This window comes from Meleagris gallopavo, chromosome 4, assembly GCF_000146605.3.
Source record: "Meleagris gallopavo isolate NT-WF06-2002-E0010 breed Aviagen turkey brand Nicholas breeding stock chromosome 4, Turkey_5.1, whole genome shotgun sequence".
NCBI classification, from domain to species: domain Eukaryota; kingdom Metazoa; phylum Chordata; class Aves; order Galliformes; family Phasianidae; genus Meleagris; species Meleagris gallopavo.
Genome location: NC_015014.2, coordinates 15,001,076 through 15,016,426, shown reverse-complemented (window position 1 = coordinate 15,016,426; position 15,351 = coordinate 15,001,076). Strand labels below are relative to the sequence as shown.

General features: G+C 37.5%; 1 protein-coding gene across 1 annotated transcript in view; it reads right to left on the bottom strand.

Annotated features, from left to right (window-relative positions):
* Positions 1-599: 599 nt before the first annotated feature.
* The window catches only part of MMRN1 (multimerin 1), a gene marked incomplete at its 5' end in the record, with an annotated part of 39,863 nt that continues 25,111 nt past the window's right edge, over positions 600-15,351 (bottom strand). The window contains 4 exon segments of the mRNA XM_019615107.2: positions 600-3,579; positions 4,685-4,831; positions 12,397-12,465; positions 12,468-14,378. Of these exon segments, the coding sequence (XP_019470652.1) occupies positions 3,158-3,579; positions 4,685-4,831; positions 12,397-12,465; positions 12,468-14,378 (2,549 nt within the window).

Below are 15,351 nucleotides of genomic sequence, written 5' to 3'. Positions count from 1 at the left end.
AGAAAAGATAACGCAGGCTCTGGAGTAAATTGGATGGGCTTGTCAAAGCCAAGACAGACCAAATGTTGCCATGGTTATTGAGTCCCCCAAATAAAGAGAACACCATTCACTCTACAGTACAAAGACTCAGGATAGCTTTGTGATCCCTTACTGGGTCTGTGGATAGTGATGAACATCCAGATTTGCAACCTCTTGTTATTAGGGAATGTAAATCAGACAGCAAAAATGAAAGCAGAAAAGTGACAAAATGCCTTAGGAACCACTTTTCCTAGCTGATTCCTACAAAGTTCTCCTGGGTTTTCAGACTGATAGATTTAGTATTGTCTGCATAATGGGTAGGCTGATTCATTTTATTGATCCTCAGTTATTTTATGATATTATGTACCTCATTAGTCCAAGCATACAAGGTACGGGGCCATAGGCCCACAAATAAGCCTCAGCAGCCAATGCAAACCTACATTCCTGGTGCACAATATTAATTTTCAAAAACAAAGCCAAGCACATTTAACTTTAATACATCTGAGGAAATATTTTAATGGTTTACTTCACCACTGCATTATAAAGAAGTATAATGCATATTTATTATATTTTTAAAAGATTATTTCTTCCGTGTTTTAAATAATATGATAAGCAAAAGTTTCAGTATTATTTTGAAGTCGGGAAATTATCTTCCTGTGTTACAGCTACAGATGCAGCTTTAAACAGAGTTTTTACTCTACAACTAAGGAATTAGGAGTTTCATGTGGAAACAAAACCAACAACAACAAAAGAGGAAGGAAAGCAATAAAACGGCCGAGAAAGTTTCTGGTTATCGGTGAAAAAGAGTGGAGAGGAGTAAGCCTGTACCTCATAGAGGCAAGGGCAGCAAGGGCAAAGAAAGTCAACTTAAAATAGACACACAGTCTCTGGTGGGTCATTTGAATTTCATCTGCAGAGTAATTTTCACGCCACTTACCCATAGCCACAGCAGGAATAAAGAAGACTAAACACATTAAAATGACAAAATCATACAAGGGGGGATTGCAGCATGCAGTCATTAAGTTTGATAAAATTCAATGATACGGTAGGCTGAGTTAGGATTCTATCAAGGACTTTGAGTATTTAAAGAAAAATAAAATATGCAACAGTAGAAAGATCTGTAGCACACTCATTCAAGCATCATGGTATATCAAGAATCCATCTGCCACAAATGTGAAAGAACTTAAGGCTTACAAAAAATCCAAAACAAAAATGCAAGCAACAGAAAAACATTCTAACCTGTTAATGAAATTTGCAGTTAGTGTAGTGGCTTTCTTTATTTCAGATCCTTTAGGGAAACATCCTATGTTTTTGAGTACTTAAACGCTGCAAGATCTATTAACAAGTAATTAGTGGATTTAGGTCTTCAGAAAAATGAGCTTTAATATAACATTTTCATCTCCCTTGAAATCACAGTAAGCCTTTGAAAACAGAAAAAGCCTCGGACATGTAACCAACTGGCTGGTTGCAGCAAAGAAATGAGAAGAGGCTTTCTTTCAGATCACTATGCTCAGGAAAGAAAAAAAAAAAGAAAGAAATGCAATGGGACAGCTTGGCTTGCAGTAGCGAGTATGTATTTCCCTAGGTCAAGCATGATTCCTATTCCACAGCAGGACAAATCCAAGATTAGAGCAGATGGTGAGACCACTTTATGTCCTCTCTTGTTTTTTCCAGCATTTAAAAAAGCCTTAAATTTGAAGGAAGACTGCAGAAAACTCTGATCACATCTGCTGTTAAAGAACACCTCAAACGACTTCCCATGAAATTAAGCAACCCTGCAGCTCAGTGTAAGTTGAACCCTATGCACCAGGCTAGGCTCCAGCAGCAGCACAGGAGGAGTACTGATGCTCTTAACATGAAGTACAAAGACTGGACCTATCATCTAGAGTTTAAACTATTTAACCAACTCAGCATGCAAAAGAGAGAAACAGGATGAACTACAGTATCTGGTGTTCACTGTGAAGAATTAACTTTCATTTCATTGTAAAATGTTTACCAGCGTACACTTCCCAGTTCGTATACATTAGAGGTAGTATTTTCTGGAATAAGTATGTAAAAATCGGTTGTCTTATTTTTATTTAGTTAGGTCCAAACTGTTCCCCGTTGAAGCAATGGGCAAAGTGACAAGAGTTACACAGGCAGTCATAGTATAGAGTGAAAATACTTTTTTAATTGGTTTGGTGCTCAGTAAACACAGTTGGTATTATGCAGACTGAAATTCGTAGTTCATTTCATCCTGCCTTAGTAGTCAGTGAATATAATGCAGAAACAAAAAGTATCAGAGATTCATAGAGTTCTAACTTAGAAAGGACAGCTATGGTTATCTCATTTAGCCTTGCATACTATAAGCTAAAGACTACACACCAAAACGTGTATAAAGCCCCTATAACAATGCTTGCTCAAAGACTTCACCTAAGGAAAGCCAGCTGTGATTTAAATGCTTTAAGCACGAGTAAGTCTCCACCAAGTCCATTGTAATGTTTTTCCTATGACTAATGATATTCAACACTAAAAATGACCAGCTTACTTCTGATTTGAGCACATAAGCACATAGATTCTTGTTCTGCGATACAAAAAAAAATAAGTTTCTTATCATAATGGTTCCATGTGAAATTCTGAATCAATTAATTGCTGATATATCAAGGTACCTGGTGGGTAATAACAAGCGAACTGAGAAAAAGATTTTTTTCTGCAAAAAATCTGCATATGACTACCCTTTGGTACAATGAGCTAAGTAGCAGTACATCATTCAAATCATCAAAAAAATCTATCCATCTCCTTTGGTGTGCAATCATGTTGTAAAGCAGTAACCAAAAGAAGCTCTGATTATTCTTGAGAACTGATTCTCAGCTTCCTTGTCTGTTTATCCAATGAAAAACAGGACATAATTAGAACTGTGCTTCTGACTCATGTTTACAAAAGGAAGATGTTTATTTTTCCTATATTCACACCCTATGGACTTGTTTTGTAGCATGCACAAGCAATATGGATAATCAGCCCAGTAGATGCTTCAAATGCCAATGCCATCGCTTTAGTTACTTTCAAAAGCTTGTTGCTGTGAAAGAAATGACATATTTAAAAGGTAAATGTATATGCCAGGTGCTTCATTTGATGGTGAATGTTTACATTTATGAGTGATTTAGGTACGATACAATAAGTAACCACTAAATGTAGTGACCGGTGGGTACTTGGCTGGTATAGAACCCATTGCCAGTCTGAGCCAGACTTCTTGACCATAATTTAACTCTAACAATGCATTTCCAGCAATTACTCTGTCATTGTATTTATTACTATTAATATTTTCAGCCTGAAAACTGAGTTTGTCTGTTCCATCAACAACCAAATAGCCAGAGGCACGGGGACTAAATGATTCAATGGTATATTCAAAAACATACACCCCAAGATATGGAACATGGAACTTCCCAGTTGCTGGAGCAAATGAAGCTCCATAGTTGACATCTAGATTGTTAAATCTGATGGGTCCTGGAGTCGTCATCCCATACGTATGAGAGGCAAAAAAGGCCACCATAGGTGCATATCTGTACGATCCCTTTGAAAAATCTGAAAAGGAATAAAAAGCAGTTTCAAACAAAGACTTTTGTATTTCTCTCCCATTCCTCCTTTTATATTATAGAAAGGAAACTTGGATCAGCCAGAAATCATATCTGAAATCATAACTTAGTGGCTCAAGTGACTAATTTGTTGTTCTACATAAGCACAGCATTTTTATGTGTTGCATAAAAAGTAGTTTTCTTCATAATTAGTGCTAGGCACAACAAAAAAATAGAAGGAAGAATTTTAAAAACAGTAAGGTAACATTGTGATTGAAGAGAGCTGCTATTTCTCTTATTTCTCCCCTCTCTCTATTCCAATTTATTCCCTTCCCCAGGATCTCTTCCATTGTTCATCTGTGTGTGCTGAAGCCAAGAATTTTCTCCACAAATCTTAGACAAACTGTGAAGAAATTTGGCACTCCTGATGTTAAATGAGGTAGTAAAAAAATCTATGTTTTCTTCTCCAGCTGAGCGTGCACACTATGATACCACACCACTATAAAAATGATTTTATTCCCTATTCATGTTGTCATGATTGACAATCAGCCAAACAGCTACAAAAAAAATGCATTTATTTCACATTCCATGCAGCTTGCATGTAAATTATTTATTTGTTTTCTTGACTGAATAAGCACAATTTCTAATTGGAAACATTTTTAAAGGCTGCATGGCTTGCTAGTGAAAACCAGAGGTATGCCTAAAAGGACTCCTTGAGACCGTAATCTCATATATTATGGTAGCTAGCAGTATTTATAGGGCATTTCTTGCAGTGCTAATGTGGTATTCCCAAGTGATGCAATTTCACTTCCCCCCCAGCTATAGCATACCATCCCTCAGCAGCCTCCTGCAGAAGTCACCACAAAGATTTCCAGCAATTATAACTGGTGCCAGCCCAATTTAATCCCACTGGCTGGTCATGTTAAAAAAAAAAAGGAGATTGTGAGTTACCCAAGGGATTGATGACTTGAACACCAAAACACAGGACACTACTACCTGATTTAGTACTTATTTAAGTGAAATGTGAGACCTTAGACCAGCAAACGTACCCTAATTAGACCTTGGGGCAAAGGCCCATGCGGCTAACATATTGTGCCATCCAATTCTTTACTTACCAACACTCAGAGTATCATCGTTCACCAGCTTTGTACTGCAACTGACTCCTCCAAAGGGGTGGCGACAAGCACAAACAAAACGCTGTCTGTCATTGATACAGGTTCCTCCATTCTGGCATGGGGAGCTGACACAAGCTGAATACTGCCCTGTGATAGAGAGGGAGGAAAGCCAACAACTTTAAGTTGCAATTGTATACACGTATGCAAACAATCATTATAGTGACATTGCCTAAAGTTTTCAGTATTCTGGGAAGCCTCTTAAGCAATTCAGAAAACCAGCGGCATTTCTCCCAACATTCTATGTGAAGGCCGACATCAGATCCTCTCCAAGTAATACAGCAGCCTACCTCTCTGCTTGAACATAATATAACCTCAGCTAGTTTCCAAGTTATTCCGAAATACCTAGAAAATCTGAGTTATTGTCTCAGGGGTTTGGGTACAAGTAGTAAGATAAAGTACTACAAAGCTTTGACTTAAAACACGTAAGAACCATTAAAAAGCTGAAATACCTGAACAGCTGTGATTGTATAGTTCAAGAGATTCCTGTCAAGAAATAGGAGTCTTTCCTCATTTCTTCCTTCCCTTTCTCCTGCCATTGCTCCCCAGAATAGAAATTTAAAGCCAGCAAAGCCAGGTTGTTGCCAAGCTTTAGCAGATGTTCTTTCTGCTGTGAGTCTTTCTATAACAATTTAAGGCAAGGTAGACCTACAGATGGTCCTCGGGACATATTTCATTTGGAGGACACTCATTCCCATAATGATGTGGGGGTGCTGAGAATCTACCCCTCCTGACACAAACCACAGAGCAGCCAACACCAGTGGCTCACAGTGACAGCTGACTTTTTGTGGTGACCACCATACAGCTGATTCAGCCCTCTTCCTCTCTCACTGTGTTCTACTCTTACTCTCTGACAGAAAAGCAAAGACAAGTGAAAATCAGCAGACTAAGATCATGTGATTTAAGAAATAGGCTGGACAAACTAATTAATCTTTGCTAAGATTGGAAATGTGCTGAGAGGCTTGGAGCTGATAATGCACAAACAGGAAAACTTGGAAGAGGCAGTGCTGACATACTCCATTTTATTTCCTTCTTTTGATGAGGAAAAAATAAGCAATTATTTTCTAATTGCTACAGGGGGAATCTGTGCTTTGGTTTGGTTTCACTAGTGCAAGCACAGAAAACAGCTCTTCTAGGGCAGAATCAACTTCAGGCAGACCAAAACACAAGTTTAGTATTTCTTGTGTTGACAATGTGCTGTCCGATCTATGATACTATTCACCCTAATTTGTCAGAATCACCAGCTCATGGAGATGAAAGGTACTCAGTACTACCCAGACTCCTTCAGGTACTTGTCCTTTGTCCATAAATAATCTCAGTTTCATTTCCAGATATCCACCAACATTGCTGTAGAAGTCTATTATCACAAGCAATGCAAATTACACCAAACAGGTGATTCTGCAGTACACCCACACTGAAGATGGCCTTCCTCTCTTCATATGTATGAGCTCACCAAATCATATTCTGTCAATACTAAGAAACAAAAACTCCAGTGCTTCTGAGTTATTAGGCAGTAATTATTGAGTGGTATAATGTTTTGTCATAGCAGTTTGGGGAACAACATTCTGGCTATAAATATTTATTATATATTTTAAATAAATATAAATATTAAGAATTTCCATGAAAAACATAATATGAAACACCCCCAAGACATTTTTTCTTCTTTTTTTTTTGTCAAATATAAGTCATGTGCTTTATAAAATGATATTTTCTTTGACAGGAACTACCACCACAGCTCTAGAAAGAGCTCTGACTCCACATAGCCCTATTATAAACCTAGACTGCTGGATGAGAACTCACCAATCTTCACACATAGATATTTCAGAAACGCCTATAGTTACCTTTAGCTTCTCATCCAGAGAAAACAATTACAGCAACCAGTTTCCATGAGAAATTTTAGTTCACTGAGCAGAACGCCAAATCACATTCTGTAGTGCACTAACAGAGCATACAAAATAAAAACACAGCAATAATTCATTCAACAAAAAATAATGTCCACGCTGTTATCATGCAATTTAGGTCTGTCATGACTTGGGTCATAGTACAGGCAACAGGACATGAGGAAATTATGTTTTTCTTCCCAGATAACAGTTCTGCTGTAGACTTAATTGAAGTTATTTTTCACTCGTATTTACCAAGCATCCTCAGCAGCTTGGATACTGCATGAAAGTAAAGCAGGATAGGAAGAAAAACAGCTGATTGTGCTATCATACTCCAGAAATACTCAGCAGCCAGCCTGTTAATCAGCATGAATTATAAACAAAGCATGCATAGGCCAGTCTGAAAGTAATGCCTCCTATTTATTTCCATGGAAAAAGCAATAGATTACAAAAGTATATTAACACTCTGATACAATAAATTCTAACCTACACAACACTATATTTCAGCATAGTCTCTACCATTAGCTATGCACTTTTCTAGCAATGTACATGCATGCCTTTCTCATGAAAATCTACATCAGTGCTGAAATGTACCACCCACCACCTCACTGTGCTCATACCCACTGTTCTCCAAAAATGTTCAGCAAGAGTCAGTGAATGTCAGTGGGTGCCATTTTTTCCACTTAGAAGAATGCAGTTCCACATCTTTGCTTCATTCACCCTTCCAACTCAGACACTATTCTGTCAGACTGCCCATCTGCTGCCATCCATCACACAGCAACAACATGTAACGGGATATTGATGGGAAGGTTCAGCCTCTACTGCCATAACACCAACATCCGCTTCTGACATCATGGACCTATATAATGAAAGGGATGCCATCACTTTTGGAGCAACCGTGATATATGCAAGAAACAGGAGAAAGACTACATAGAAGGAAATGTTATTAAGACTGAGAACAGCATTTTACCAGCCCACGGAGGGACAATTTTGCCTGAATTGAACCTTGGAGTTAAACTAAATTCTGACATAGTTTCACCTGTAGTATACTGTCCTTCGTGAAGCAGTGTCACTTAACAACATTTGAGATGGATGCTCCAGATTCTAGAAGCTAAAAAAAAAAGCTGTGAAGAAGCTTGAACCAATTAGTATTTTTTAGAGTAGAAGGCCAATGAACAAGCAATCTATGCAATTTCCATGTGTATTACAAGTCCGCTATGGACAATATGCTGTTGCTACCATTTCCGGTTGATACTGCTCTTTTCCACTTGATTTTCTTTTTGTTCCTTCCTGAGGTTTTAAAGACATGGTTGGGTTAGGATAAAGATGTTGAGAGTTTCGTATTAGGAGAATATTTCCAACTATAGTATTTATGTTATCTTTCACAAAGTCAGTAGTGCATATGAGGAAAAAGAAACAATTTATAAAATAAATGAAAAAACTTGAATTGCAACTATTAATAGCAGAAGACAAAGGAAATGCAGTTACTGTTTTCATTCAATACAGCAAGAGTGAGAATAGCTGGTTAATGCTGAGTTTTTTCTACTCTTTGGAAAGGCAAGCAGCCAAAAGCTCTTTTGGGAAATAGGCTGCCAATGCTGTATCAATAAGTATTAAAAAGAAAATAAATGATACTTTGCCAGTATCTACTGCAATATTGTTTAGAAGCAAATAGAATATTCAGCAACTTAATGGCCTCCTTAGAGAAAAATGTGATGACAGGAGCTCAATCTGAATATGTCTGAAAAGGAAGTGACTTCCCAGTGCTTCCACAATCATGTCGCTGGAAGCCCTAAGAGACTGGAAGAGTCGAGAAATCCACTAAAGCACTGTGGCTGCACAGGGTCTGACCAGCTGTCAGTCTACAATTATTCATCTTGGCTAGCTTACTGCTCTCAATCTGACCATGGTAAAAACATTGAGCATCTTAGTTAGCCTGGATGCAAGGAGTCCCAAAGCTGCCAAAGAAGAACTGCCCATTGGATCTTGGGGTAGCAACAGGGCTAGGGCACCTCCTAGAAAGATGACAAGCAGAGCAAGGCAAGTTGCTCACAGAAACCAGGGCCAGCCACAGCCCAGCAAGCCCCCAAGAAGACCTGAGAATCACAGAATCACCCAGGTTGGAAAAGATCTTAGAGATCATTGAGTCCAAGCATGACCTAACCATACTACCCTAACTCTAACAACATTCCGCTAAAACATGCCCCTGGAACGTGACATCCCAATGGTTTTCCTGGCCTTAGAAGAAGCAGGGCTCTCAAAAACATGGGCAGGGGTGCAGTGTGGGAATAGGTCAGGCTACTTAAGATAGCCAAGCTATTAGTGACCTTGGGTCTTGGAAGAGAGTTCAGGGACAAGCGCTGTGGGGTGCCTGTAATACTAAAAAAATGAAACAAAAAACCCACTCACCTCACAACACTCTTCGGCAAAAAAAAAAAAGCAAGGACAGGAGGCCCTTTACCACACACCAGTTCTGAAGTTGTGCTCTCAGATTTAGGATGGAAGCACATTGTCAAGATGGATCTGAACGACTGGGACTCTGACAACTCTAGTGAGGTGCTTCTTTGTTAATAAGATGCATCTAACGCTCCCATGTGTGTCTTTCAGCACTATTCAGTTTTCATGAGTACTAAACATAAGAAAGTTGTTTCATCTACCCGTTAGTCTAAAGAGTAAAAATGCAAAATGGAAGCATATGCCACAAAACTCAACTATAATTATCATCATATTCATACAATTAACACACAAGATGCAAAACATTTAAATGGGATAAATTAATTGCAGGATATAAATGAAAGGGAAGCCTGCATTTCTTTTAGGAATCAGAAATCATGTGCAACTGAAATCTGACAATAAGAAAGAAACATTTTCCACATATTCAACTGCAAGCTTTCTGACTTGATCTTCAGTTCCAGCGTGCAATTCCCAAAATGTGAAGTATAGCTACTGAAAGTTATTATCCATTGTTTCAGTACAGAACGTTGCCTTTCTTTGCTAAGAACAAAAACGAAATAAAAAGTGGCTATTACTGAGACCACAATCCTAAACTCCTTTGGTGCCTCATTCGCCAGGGTACTGAAAGCATTGATTCTAGTCATTCCTATGTGAAAGTACTGTAATGGAAGGGTCAGAAATAAGATAAATGAAAGATAACAAAGAAACAACCTTAATCTTACAACCACGCACTGTTTAAAATGCATTAACATAATTAACATAAACATGAATAACAGAGTGTGAGCGTATTACGTTAGGACGGAATAATCTGAATAAAGGACAACCACAACTAACACATACCTTTAAAGAGCACATTTACCTCTGAAAACTACAATAGATTCTCTAGAGAACAAAATCAATGGGCAATGGACAAATGGGAACAGAGATATGCTGCCCTTATTCTGCATCATGCTCTTGTAGTACAGTGTTTGGAAATTAAATTTAATCTAATTCATAATCCAAACAATGACAATTTTACTGGGTATTTTTTTTCTCTAAAGAAATGCATCACCCTCATGTTAGCTACTCGAAGATGTCTTAAGACATTCCTTTTTTATTAACCCAAACAGTCATTATATTTATTATCAAGTAAAAAGTTGGATTTTCCATTCTTTATACACATATAACAGCTTCTACCCGATGAAAACTTTTCTTTTATTCAATCCACAACATGAGAAGTCTCCAAAATTGCATGTACCTACCTACATAACAAAAAATTAACATCATTTCTACTTGATTTTAAATGACTGCTGTGGAAAATGTTACCTCAGGGCCAAATCCTGAACACATTAATGTCACTGAAAAACTGCAATCTGTTCAAGAAGGATCAAATATTGAACACACTGGAACCAGTGAGAATTATCATTCACATTTGTGCTGTATATAAAATATGATTCCAATCTCTGTGAATTAAAAAGGTGGTCTAAGAGTTAATACATTCCATAATTAGCTACTGAACTTTAAGTTTTCTTATAGAAAATTAAGTACAGTCAGCACATACTTCTGGATGGTCTCCTGAAACTTGAGAGAAAAAGCTTTCCTAGAGAAGTAAAGTCTATCGATGTAGAAAATGAATACTTGTCAACTAAAATAATAGTCTTACTTCTTAAACTTTCACGAACATGATGTACGACTTAGCTAAGCAAAAAAACCTAATTGAGTTCATTACTACTGGAATACTGCATAAACTCTACATTATGAATACCTTGTTTAAAAATAGGGTTTTACTGTATCTGCTAAGATCTGCACTTTCTGCAAGAGTGAGAACATAAACAACATTAACAAATATGCTACTTGTTAAAATTCATCATGAGGTAAATAACTAGGAAAGACATTAATGCAATAAAATGCAATAAAGCAGAGAGCAGATGGCAACTTCCTGTGCTTCAGGCAGGTGACACTAATGACAGTTTCCAACAATGTAAAAGACTTAAGAGGAATCAAAAGACATCAGCTCTTATTCTCCCTGTTTTAATTGTGATCAAGTGTTTTCTATTTCCATCCTGTGCTGCAGCAGAAACTGACAGAAAAGATACACACACAAAGCAAAGATAATTGCTGTTTCCAAAGTCAAAATCAACAAATTTTGTTGCAAGGGCTTTTTTTTTTCCCCCCAGTGTGCCTTCCCTAACTGAAAAGATAACCAAGGAATTAATTCCTTAAGCGTGGATGGATTTCAGCAGAAGTCAAGATACTCATGGGATTAAGGTGTTAATAAGCATCCTTGCACTGAGTACTGAAATGGCTGTTCCTAGTGCAGGTGGAAAAAGGGAAGGATGAAGGGCAAGCTTGCACAATAACAATACTGTCAGCTCTCCCTACCCCTACATCTGCTCAGAACAGGGACCAAATAGAGTTTCAGAGATTTTCTTAACTATAAGAATGCTGTATAGAAAAGATTTAGATCTGGGTCCTAAAAACTATCTGGACACTTGCCTATATTTGCTCTATCCTGCTTATTTTAATCTAAATGAGCTTCCCTCTAAGTATTCCTAGTCACTTAACCACTCTTCATTTTACGTACCTTGTCAGAGAAGTTATCTCCATAAAACATGTTTCTCTGAGCAGTGATGCCAAAAGGCATAACTAAATGTATTTTTATGAAATCATCCATAGGAATTCATTTCTTATGATCATGTTTGAATTTAAACATTTGAAAGCCAACCACACTCAAGTGTCAAACCTACTTTATGGCCTGACTCTTGATTCTGCAAGGATACTGTTATAACCGTAACTGCACTAATAATCTTAGTGAAGTCTGAAGGAACTGGCAAAAGCCTTGTTGCAATCATTTGGTGTATTCACTCGCTTAATATTTCTAGTACTTATCATCCCTACTGATGCTGCTAAGCATTGATGCAACTCCAGATTTCTCCTCTAGTATGCACATTTTTACAGAAATTGACAATTGATATGCAAGCACAAAGTCTTGTAGTTTAGATTTTGTCTAAATTGTCAGTTAGGTTTGAAAGGTCAGGTTTTCAGCTGAGTTTATGCATCCACATAACTTAAATAGAACAAATACGAATTTATTAAGGAAAAATTCTGTGGAGCTTCTGGATGACTTCATGAGAAAGAAAAAAATCTTCTTGCAACTAAGAGGATAGAGCAACCTCAGATTCCCATAAGACACTTCTCATGGCATTCTTTTAAGCCTTTACTCACCTTAAATCAAGTTCTTAAGCCACCTCTGTTATGGCTACTTTTTTACTCAGTTCATCACATTGATTGCTTAGGACCACTACAAAAGAGCCAAATTTGGCATAAACTAAAACATGTTACCTGAGTCTATGGTGTTATCTGTATTTCTCTGACTTCGGCTTGTCAGACTCATGGTGATGTTTGCTGCTCCTTTTTCACTAGAGCTGGTTTCTTCATAGTTGGTTTCACTTGCTTCTGAAGTTCAGTAACATTGTTTATTGCACTTGCCACCAACGTGTCAACATGCTGTGTTAGATTTGTCAGTATAGTCCCTGCTTTTATCTCAAGCACAGACTCAATGAGCTCTTGGAGTCCTCTGTGCAGCAGAGGAATATCTGGCTGAGCAAGTTGAATTAATACAGGTATACTTGCATTCACTTTCTGGATCCTGCTGTTGGCATCTTGACACAACCCCCAGGCCTCATACGCAGTCTTGTTCAGAAGTACGATGCTGTTTGAGAAATGGATTGACTTTGATTCCAGGGCCTTGATTCTGGAAGTCAGTGGCTGGAGCTGAAGTGAGGCTGCTTGTTCTTTCTCTGTCAAAGTAGCTTTAGTTTTTTTCTGTGAAACACAGTTATTTGCCAAAAACTTGGAAATTTTTGACTCTGCAACCAGGAGACGAACTTCAAGGTCCTTTGATGCTTCCAGATAGTCAATTAGTTTTTCTTCCAGGTGAGCAATATCCTGTTGCTGATTGTCTATTTTTGACGATGTTTCATTTAAAATATAGTAAATTCTTCTAAAATTGTGAAGGATAGTTTTGTCAGACTCTACACGTGGGAGATCAGAAAGCAATGGAACTACTTGTGAAGTGAATTCGTGCTTCTGCTTGCCAATAAGTGATGTCCAGATGGATTCATTCAACTGTTGGAATTGGGAAAGGACAGCCAACAGGCTGTCCAGCTTCTCAGCCCTGCCACAGCAGACCTCAGTCTCATTTTTCAGAGTATATAACATATCTTTCTGTACATAATTGTCTTGAATAGAATCAATAGCACTATTTATTATTATCATGGTCTTGTTTAATCCATCTTCTATTTCCACAGAGCACTCATTCATACGACTCTCCAAGAACTCCTGATAATCCTGAGATTTGTTTTTAAGTCCTTCCTGAGTTTTTGAGAGTTCCTTAATGATAGAACTCATTCTGTTAACAATAACTGTGAGGTTTTCAAGTTTCTCATTGATTGCTTCAGATTGGATTCGTTGATCATACTCAGAAGTCAGACTAAAAGGTGGACCTTGCTCAATAAAGGGTTGCAGGATCTCCATATCATATGACAAGTCATTAATTTGCTCATTCATTTTGTCCATCTTACTGTCCAATGAAAGGACCAAATCAGAGATGCTTCTGTTTAGGACAAGAACATTTTCTTGGGTTCCTGACAGCTGCATTTGGAAATCCTTTCTGCTCTCAGACAACATGTCATCACAGACTCCCAGAACAGATCCTCTCTGAATTTCCAATTCAAGACTGAGGTTGCTAATTTTGTTATCCTGGACTCTTAAGTCATCATAGATCTGTAGTACTATTAGATCTTGTTTTTTCACCTTCTCATGCAGAGTGAACATGTACTCTGTAATATTGTACTCTATGACTTCATCTGTCGAAGGGATGTTTTGTTTTGGAGATGCTTCAGCTGATAATAATTGTTCATGAGCATCTCTCATTTCATTAAGGGTCTTATTTAAAGATTCATAATAAATGACACTTCTTGACTGTTGATGCTCTAAGTTGTCTTCCAAGGATTTCTGCTTTTTCCATAAAGCTTTCATAGGCTTATAACAAGTTAGAGTAATTTCCTCTTTCATCTCTACCATATGACTCTTCAGCTCCAAAATGTCAAGATTTGTTGGCCCCATTTCCTTTTCTAGAGAAAATTTTCTTTGTGTTTCATTTAGGTGCTTCGCTAATTCTTTTGTATTTTCAAGATCATTTGACAAACTAGACACCGTCTTGAAAATCTGCGCCGTGTTCTCTAGCATTTCTCTTCGAAATACTTCTAACTGTTCTCCAACAATATCTTTGACTAACATATTAATACTCCTGGATTTGAGACCTTCAGGAAAATGCAGAAATATGGAAATAATTAAAACAATACTGTCAGCAATCCTTTTTTTCCCCCAAAATATGAGCACAGAGTTGTTCTCAAGTGAGATATCCCCACCAATTACCCATCCACAGAGCAAAATTTGTAACTGAAGAACACAGAGAACAGCTACTTGTTTGTAATCTCTTCCTTGTTTCCAGTGAAATCAGAGGGACTTATTCTATTATTTTGAAAGAGTCAACTCGGACTCTGAGTACACAGTGTCAACTATGATCACTTAGCTAAGCTGTCTACGAGCACTGAAATGAGGATATTTATGTGCTTTTATTGCTCATACATAAGAAAACAACATGTCCTTTTTCCATTTGGAAAGTAAAGGAAAAAAAATCCTGCTTTATCAACATTATAGTCAAGAAGTGAAAGCAGACATTATTATTACTTTCCTGTTATGTCATATATGGTAAGTGGTCATACAATTTTCTATATTGGATAGAAGAACAAAAAAAAAGGGCTTTCTTGAATATTTAAAATTAGGATATGACAATTGCTGCAAAAAGCAGACTAAGGTACATGTATTTACTTAGTCTCGTATACTCTTAAAGTAACTCTTCAGAATACTAATCTTGACAAGCATTAAGCAGAGGTAAATGTGGAAATTCCATTCCTGTGAAAAACAGGAGTGTACGACTCATGTATAGACTTAAGTGATAAAATTAAACGCTGTCCAACAAGACCAATGCATTAAAAAAATTACATTCATATCACAAGTATTCTGCTCCACTGTGAAATCAGAATTTTTTTTTCCTTCACTTCCAGAAGTAACCTCTACATCTAGTTAAATCATAGAATTGCAGGGGTTAAAAGGGACTGTAAACATTATCTAGTTCTAGCCCCCAAGCTGCGGGAAGAGTTCCAATCACTTAATCAGGTACTAGATCAGGTTGACAAAAGCCCCATCCAACCTGGCTGTAAACATCTCTAG